This window comes from Stegastes partitus, unplaced genomic scaffold, assembly GCF_000690725.1.
Source record: "Stegastes partitus isolate 25-593 unplaced genomic scaffold, Stegastes_partitus-1.0.2 Scaffold44, whole genome shotgun sequence".
Taxonomy (NCBI): domain Eukaryota; kingdom Metazoa; phylum Chordata; class Actinopteri; family Pomacentridae; genus Stegastes; species Stegastes partitus.
Window position 1 is genome coordinate 364,311 of NW_007577775.1, and position 9,079 is coordinate 373,389.

General features: G+C 41.4%; 1 protein-coding gene across 2 annotated transcripts in view; it reads left to right on the forward strand.

Annotated features, from left to right (window-relative positions):
• Window positions 1-4,012: 4,012 nt before the first annotated feature.
• pbx3b (pre-B-cell leukemia homeobox 3b) overlaps window positions 4,013-9,079 on the forward strand; it is a 57,970-nt gene continuing 52,903 nt past the window's right edge. For both annotated transcript variants that reach the window (XM_008305963.1, XM_008305956.1), the window contains exons 1-2: window positions 4,013-4,921; window positions 5,553-5,626. In XM_008305963.1, coding sequence (XP_008304185.1) covers window positions 4,674-4,921; window positions 5,553-5,626 — 322 coding nt within the window. In that variant the 5' untranslated portion in view covers window positions 4,013-4,673. The remainder of the gene's footprint in view (window positions 4,922-5,552; window positions 5,627-9,079) is intronic.

Genomic DNA, 9,079 nt, shown 5'->3' on the forward strand with positions numbered 1-9,079 from the left:
TGGATACTTCTTCCACCTGCTTCTCACACATACATCAGAATTTTTTAAAGGCACCATTTCCTGGATATTAGGTTGAAACCAAGAAGCAGATTGAGCCAACATCCACGCTACTTGTCTACGTTTTCACATGTGCAAGCGTAATGAAGACAAAGCGCGCGCACGGCAGCGACAAATATCAGGAAATAAATAAAATAAAGTATCCAAACCAGATGAAAGACTGTTCATAATTGGGTTAGTAATGTCTCTGGCACCGTCTGCTCGGTCATTTCCTCCAATCTCCCCGAGCAACAGGGGATGATACAGGCGACACTCAGACCAGGAGGGATGCTCGCTGCCATGTGACAGGCTGCCTTCTTGCATTCTTTCACCGTCCTCGCCACCAATTCTGATACAAGGCAGCAAGGAAAAGACGAGCGTCCTCCTCAGATGCAACACTCGCAGTGGTTTCGCAAATCTTTTAATGATTTGCGACCCCTTTGTGGACGGCAAAATTGTGAACTCATGCACCCATAACTTCTCACTTAATCTGTATTACTCTCATCACAACAGAGCAAGCCACTCTATCAGTAAATGCTAATCTCCTAATTAACAAGCTAATTAGGCAATTACAGCTTTGCAGAAGGATGCCTAAATGAAATATGACAACACAGTCACTTTCTACAGCACCTGTGGGTCTTTTCAGATGTCACAATGAGAAGCATGATGACAAAGTGTTGTCTCTGCACTCATAGGTGCTTATTCCTATGCCTCGCTTAGCTCATTTGTAAAAATATTGTCATTTTATTTAACCTAATCTACACTACTTGTGGAAACAACTTGTCAAATTACAAGTAAATGATTTCTCTTTGGATAAACTGACCCGCATCACGGCAGCCTTTTTACTGCAATGTGGCTTTAGAGGTAGAGCAGAAAACAGCGGTTAGCACGAGCTCCTGGTTATGTAAACACAGTTTTGCGAACTAGTCGTCCCACAGTGTCTTACTGTAAGGAGCTGTCACACACGGAAATGAATTATGTTGACATATGGCTGAAAACAACGGCGAATAGGCCTGCTATGCAATGCAATGAAGAATCATGCACTGCAACAGAGGAGAGGAGCCGGAGCTGTACCTTTGAGCCCTTCTTGACAGGTATGTAGTGTGACTTGACAGCTCAGTATTTCAATGATAAATGCAGTAGTCCTGGGACTCCCATTCACTAAACTCAAGAGTGTGTTGCTCCGATACTTCAAGGTCAAATGAATGAGCAGAACCACACAAGGCCACTAAAGACGATCTGTATTGTTTTCACATACTGAAATCGATTGCGAGATTAAGATTTCCAACTTTAGTATTTATTACTTGCGGCTCAGTAAACTTTACAATGTTTCACCATCAGTGATGTTCACACCTCAACCCTGATGCTGAGAGCTTATTAATAAAACTACATATATTTACACATTTGGATTCAAATCTATTTATCTATTATGTCATTTATTTTCTGATATCTTCCACTCTTTTTGTCGACTACAAATTGAAAACCAGACAGGTGCCAGCATGTCTTCTGTCATTCTGGTCAAATAATCAAAAGCGGAACAGTTATTTTAAGTAATGACTCACCGGATAATGATTTCAAATTAATTTCTTTTCCTAAAGTTTCTTCCTTTTTCTGAAGATTAATCTAGTCGCTCAGTTCTGACTCATGAAGATGAATCAGACTGTTCACGACTTTGCACTGACCCTTCAGAACATACGGTCTGTTGGGAACATGCAGGATTGAAGACGATGGCTGACTGATACCAGGAGAACGTTTTAATTGGCCCGTTTAACTCAGTAAGAGAGAAGATGTTTGTAATAATGAGCAACAAACATGCAAATGCAATAAGATATGGTGAAAATTGTGTTTTTTTTATCAATCCCGTTATGTCCATCAGCTCTATAGTGAGAAAAGTTGACACATCAGTTAACTAAGTGTAACATCACTGTCAAAACACAATATACTTTGGAATAATTACCGTAAAGAGGTAAGAAGTGCTGCGAATGTTGATCAAATTCAAACCTCACATTTTCTAAAAGACTAGCTTTTTGTTTGTTTCCTTTCAGTTGAGATGTTTACTCTTTTTTTTTTAAATTTGTGTTTTGCTGCTCGGATGCAAAGGTTTTTATGATAAAATACTGCACAGATACATTTAAAGGCTGATTGTAATGAAGAACACCACTGTCAAAAAAATCAGTCTGTATGTGCCGATCACTCAAAGTGCTAAATGGTGCTTTGAAAGAGAAAAAAACTTGCAAAATATTTTGTACGCATGACAAAAATGAACAGTTAAGCTGAGCGAAACTGCCACAAACTAGACACTTTTCTAATTTTCACAGAAAGGTTAAAGTTTCCGACACCGCCGACGACCGCAAAACCACTAAAGTTCTGTCTTGGGCAGCAGATCAGGAGCCTCAGAACGAAGCGTTCTCCGACGAGGATCCCTGTTTCACTCATCAGTGTCCAACTTCAAAAAGCAGAGTAATGAAACTGACATTAAAAATAAAGAGAACGTGTGGGAGACATTTACCACCTGGGTTTTACAGGGGTATTACTGACCGTTTCACTTATTTCAAATGGAATAGATGGGATTTTAGGCAGCTTTCTCTCCCTCTTTTTTGGATATCCAGTGAAACACTGGATGAGTGAACTATTTAGAAGGTGTTCTCTGATGCCAACTTTTGGGAGAAGTGTGGTTGTTTTGGCTCCTGCAGGACAGCGTTTGAAGAGTTATCCTTATGTCGTGACTTTAGGATCAAATCATGTATGTCAAAAGTTCAGCACAGAGGCCTTTCACAGCTCAAATCCCTCCCTGGAAACATGTGCTGCCTCTCCTTAAAACTTCAAACCTCCCTATCTGCACCCAGACATTCTTTATTCCTGCACAAACTCCCTTAAACTGAAGGCAACCCCTTAATTTTTTTTTTTTTCTTCTCCTCTCCCTTTTTTTTTTTTCTCCCCCCCTCCTCATGAGTCCATGATCTCGATGCTTACTGTAGAGGTGCACAGTATATTTGCTGCCATGCACCCAGCTCAACAACTTGTCTGCTGCCATAGCAACTGCGGAGGAGCACGGAGCAGCGCCGCCTGCTTGTGCAATGGATGTCACTCGTGGCAACGACCAATCAGAAGTTGCCATCCCTTTTGTGCGAGCGGTGTGAAGATGGAGGGATGGAGTGGGTGGGCTCTCGGCATCATGCATCTGCCAGTAATAGGACACGCGGATCGTCAGTCTTCGTCATTCCGAGCCGGGATTGGTCGAGGAGCTTTACTTTCCAATAATATAAACATGTCTACTGCTTTCCTGGCTTGAACCAAGGCTTACAGGGGACTATGCAGTTCTACATCAAACTGTATAAAAACTCTCATTACGTGTTCGCCTGTGCGCTCGCAGGGCTAAATCTTTATTACTGCTAGAGAATATGCACATAGCTGTACGTGCACGCGTGAGGAAACGAGGACAGCCCGCTGCCGCCGCTGCAAGAAAGAGAGAGGGGACTCTGGCGTTGCTTTCATCATTATAATCACCATCCTAAGTACTAGCTCTTAACATTTTGTTTTTCGGTGTTCAGGCGAGAAGTGACAAGAATATAGACCCCTCCTCTGCAGGGCGGAGCGTGCATTTTCATTTCGTATTTTGTATTTTTTTTTTCTTCTCTCTCTTCTCCATTATTTTTTTTTTCTACCCCTGTTCCCTGCTCTGACACGTCTGCACTGAGTGAGTGGCATTGGCACACTGTCAATCGCTCACTACCGCTGCCATCAAACAACATAAAACACACACAGGCAAGAGGCTGGAGCTCATAAATTTCAGCAGGGCAAAGATATTTTTTTGCGCATCGCCTTTACACAGCGCTGTATCCTAATTAATTTCTTCTTCGCTGTTGCTTTTTTTTTCTTTTCTTTTTGTAAAAGCAGAAATCCCCCAACTTTTTTTTTTTTTTTTTTTTTTGCTTGTTGGTATATTTCATTTTTTTCCCATTTTTTGAAAATAGTCACATTTGGACACCTTATGCTGCAGGTTGTGTGTTTTTTGTAAGAAAATACAGTCAGTTGACGCGGGAATTTGCACATTTACTATTTGGCAACACCTGCAAAGCCTCAGATTGTTTTCTTTTTTTTTTTTGTATTTTTTAAATGTTTTTTTGTATTTGTTTACATGTTTCCACATTGGATATTTTTGCTTGCCGGTGCTTCGCGAGGAAGGATTTGGACATTTTCGAGAGGAAATGCGCCGGGAATCCCATGAAGAGCGCTAATAAATGAGAGATCACCAAAGGAGCGTTTCTGTCTACACCAGCCGTCAAATCCCCGAGAAAAGACAGATTGGTATGAGGATTCGTGCGGGATACGATGGACCGTCAATTTTGACAAAGAAGTTTTAAGAAGAAGAAGACGAGAGGAAAAAAAAAAAAAAAAGATTTATGCGTTTTTTCTACTAACACAGCCACGCGTTTTGGCACTTTGGATCGCGCGTAAAGCAGCGAGAGGACAGCGAGAACTTGGACACAAGATTTACGCTAAAACATCACTGCTGTAGTCTTCATTTTTTTAAAAAGAAGAAGAAGAAAAAAAAAGCCCCGTGTGTGCTCGCTGAGAAAACACACGCACTCGTGCATCATTCTAGTCTGCGGCACATGCTTTAGCTCATTTCGTATATGAGTTTTTCAATTTGTGTGGCTCAGTGCACAGACTCTTTAGCGGCTACCATGGACGATCAAGCCCGGATCATGCAGTCGATCGGCGGTGTCAGTCTGGCCGGCCACTCGGTACAAGGAGGCATGGCACTGCCGCCTCCACATGGACACGATGGGACAGACGGAGACGGAAGAAAACAAGACATTGGTGACATTCTGCATCAAATAATGACCATAACTGATCAAAGTCTGGACGAGGCGCAAGCAAAGTTGGTTGATTTATATGTTTTATTAACTTCGCCCCCCCACCAAAACGCTGAACGCATCATTATTGAGATGTGGCCCCCGCTTAACTTGACTCCCCAGTGCATAACAATAGGCTGCTGGAGTGGCTTAAATGATAATCTTACACTGAGGTGTATTTATTGCAAAGCTTTAACACATGAGAAAGTTGCCACTGAGGGAACAACAGCTTTTTTATTTAAAGTGCCTGACGTGAACCTGAGTGAGGTGTTGTGCCAAAAAAGTTTGTGTGCACACACATATGTGTCCTTTATAAATGTTCATACATTTGCAAAACTACAACTGGTGTCAGAAAATTACAATTCATGCCAGTGGGGTTATAGTATGAAGCAACTGTCACTGGGAGTAATTTTTATAATGGAGTACTGGTCCTATGAAATGAACAGTATTTTAAAAATATTGGATTATTTTAAACTTTGCAAATAATCTACATGTTGTAGAAAAATGATAACTTCTGACAGACATGCGTGGGTTGAAATATTTCAACTATGCCAACTAAAGTTAGTAGCTCAAATAATCCATTTACCTGTTCATATCTAACATGTGATTTATCAGTGAACTTATTTCAATATTTTATCTTTTCTTATACTGAAACAGGAAACATGGACTGAACTGTCACAGAATGAAACCAGCACTCTTCAGCGTTCTCTGTGAAATCAAAGAAAAGACAGGTAAGATTTTTGTGTAAAAAATATTTTAATATCAAACTACAAACTCCAAGAAAAGGAAAAAAACAAAACTGTGTTGGAGACTCAGCACAATAGCACGCTGGCGTTTTTACCTCCCAGTGATCCGATGGCAGCCTGCGTCCAGGTTACAGGGGACCTCTGCCCAAATTAATCAATCACTTTTTTAAATATGTCATTGTGCCTTGCAGGAAAAAAGTGCTGTTGTCACAGTAGCTGCAGTCGGTAGATTCTTTTCCCACCGAAGATGCTCTGCAGGAGTGTCTTTTTTTTCTTTCTCTCCAGCACTGGTTGCTTTGATTTTAAATAGAAAGTGCGCTCCAGCTTTCACCCTCAGCACCCTGGCACTGAACAGGATGGGGGAAATCCCGCAGCATATGCTCTACATAGCTAAGATCACACAGAATTCATGCTTTATAACCTGACAACAATTGCCACGCTTTCAGCACATAAAGGGACTACGCTCTAAATCAATAATTGCTGCTGCACACAGGCTCCTTTTCTACAAATACACTAAGGTGATCCAGGTAAAATGCAAATGCCTGAATCTTACATGGAAAAAATTTATCTTCAAAAAAAAAAAATGCTCTTTATAAGCATCAAGTCTATAAATTTTTATCAACACGGTTGAAAACTTTCAGTGTGCGTGCACACTTACACACACGTATGTGAGCAACAGCTGAAATCACATACAATGTTTTTGTTTCTAACTTTTATGGCTCAAAATTACGATTATTCCAAAAAAGTCATCTTTGTCCAGACATATTGTGATTTCTATACTTTTCCCACAGTGTGCATGGGACGTATAATAAACAGGATCTCTTTAACATTTTAAATGACACACAGTAGAGTTCTAGAGACAGTAGGTTTTATGTTTTTTATGCAGTACATTTATGTCTTCACTCCTGAAATTAGACACAAACTGCTAATGAACAGATGCTTCAAACATTCTAACCACTGCACGTCACTATTTGTTCTCCTCGTGATATGCATTATGTTTCTCTGTTGAGGGAAAAATAAGGATTTAGAAAAGAAAAAGGAAAAACAATTGAGCAGACGTGATGGCTTGTCAGATTTGTGACCTTTGTGCGGTTTATGAGGAAATTAGCTCAGAGGAGATCATAAAAGTTTATGAACTTCCTCAACACAGGTGGCGTCCACAGGGGCAGCCAGAGGGTCCTGGGTCTAGCCGAGGTGCTCTGCTAGCGTTTGTGTGCCTGTTGAATAGAGACAATGAAAGAGACAGAGCAGGAAAAAACACAAGCTCCAGATCAGACGTCGCACAGCAGCTCAGCTTTGATGTGGAAGTGTCTTCCAGAACAAAAGCATCGCTGGAGAACGTACAGCAGAAATAACAGTCAGATAGATGATTTTATTTTCAAACTTAAGCTCTGTTAAGATATTGCTCACATTCCCGGCGAGCCTTCAAGTTACTTTAATCAGATGTTTCACCAGTTTGTTTGTCCAAACTTGTGTCGGCTCTGTGTTGAACGTTTCGGGGCTGTGAACGAAGCTCTCGAGTTGAAACGAGCCACTCGAAGCAGCACCAGAGAGAGAGATGAAACTGAGGAAAAATTTAAAATAAATATGTACGTTTGTGAGAAAGCGCCCGGGAATAAGAGTGTGTCTGAGAAAGAGATGAGGCAGACGAGGAAAGGGAGAAGAAGCTTGTGTGTGTGTGAGTGTGTGTGTGTGTGTGTGTGCATGGTTAACCTGTGGTTTAGAGTCACAGCCTCCCCCTCTTAGCCATTGACAGAGCTCAGCTGGTCTGGTGGCCTTGTTGACCGGCCTGTTTTTCCAGCACACAGTGAGCCTTTCACTGGCTCCTGTAGCATCCTTCACAGGGGCTTCCTTGGCCCTTTCATGTCTGCTCAGATGGCACATGGGACTGCTGTCTTTTAGCCATGGAACACCACCGTTGGCTGAAAACGACTTTTAATAATAAATTTGAAAGCGGTCCAAGAATCATCAGTGTAATTACTGCGCGCATGTATCATGTTATCAGGACTTATTGTCTGCTGTTCGGATGAATAGTGAGCTTTCGCATTATTCTGTGATCAAGGTGGTGAGAGAACGATCCCGGTTTTGATTTTTCTAGTTTTTTTCTTTTTTTTTTGGAAAGGAGAGGGTTTTTAAAAAAGTGCATTTTCTAGTAACGGCGAGACATTTTGAAGACTTTTCAGGGTGTTTAGAAGTTTATGGCACTCATCTAACTGTTATTGTAGAGCCACGGCATATTTCTGCATTGCTAATGCCCTAGAAGTATTAATTCACTTTGATATGCTAATTAGAGAGCATTATGCAAGAAATGAGATTAAGTGGCAGCATGAAGTCATTTGCCTGTCACTAAATTGAGTGTTTTTAGCAGGAGGGTTTTTTTTTTCTCCCCCCCAAATTTTCTTGGTTTTGCATTTAGATAAGCTGAATGTGAGATTCGGCTGGCAAGTGTTGTTCTTTGTCCTTCAGTGTGTGATGGTTTTCTTTTGGTACAAATATAAAAATCTGGAGAGTAAAATTCCCTCATATTTCTAACTGTTTCCTGACAAAGGATGCATTCATGTTGTACCTTTCCCCCCCCTATAGACTTGCATGTGAAGACAATGCATGCATTGAGTGAAAATTGCCTGCCATTCAGATGAGTTTTGCAGTTATTCCTCTGTGCTGGGTTTGTTTTATCCTGCTGGCTACTCCCTTGTCTTGCTCTCATGCTTGGAAGAGAGGCTCACAGCAGCAGCAGCAGCGGGAGCGGCAAGAATAACAAAGGTGAAAGATTACCTCCATATGGTATTTCTGACCAGGAAAAGAGAGGTTCTGTAGCAAGACTCCTCTTTGATGTGAGGTTTAATCAATAGAAAGAGATTACAGAAAACTATTACAGGCTAAATCATGGAGTGCTACAGAGAGGCTTAGCCCTCTCCACAGCTCTCTCAGCTGCATGGCGCTTCTTTTGGCTGCGTATTGACTTGTTGTTTTCCTGACCTTTGACTCATCAGGTTCAGAAACGGGGGGTCTGGAGAAGGTAGGGGAGGGGAGGGAGAGAACGTGGCAGATTCAGCCTGATAAATGCTGCGATCCAGTGTTTAAAGCAGTGGATTAGGGAGGGACTGCACTCACAGGTCGAGCCAATGTCGCCGTTTTGTTGCACATGTTTGATTTGGCCCCCAGAAAAAGCCAAACATGCTTTGGCGTGTGTTTGTTGGGTCGTCTATGTTATATGTAATGTTCAGCTAAGAAAAAAGACTGTGTTAACTAAATACAGTTCAGGATGAGCCTGTAATTAACCACATGCAAGGCAGACTAAAAGCATTACCTGGAGTAAATAGAGTTAGGACTGAGGAGGTAAGCATTTTTGAAATCTACAGGGAACATTAATTTCAATGTTCCCTGACAAAGTTAATGAGCCTTCTCTTTCCAATTGGGTTATTAGAATTAATACCA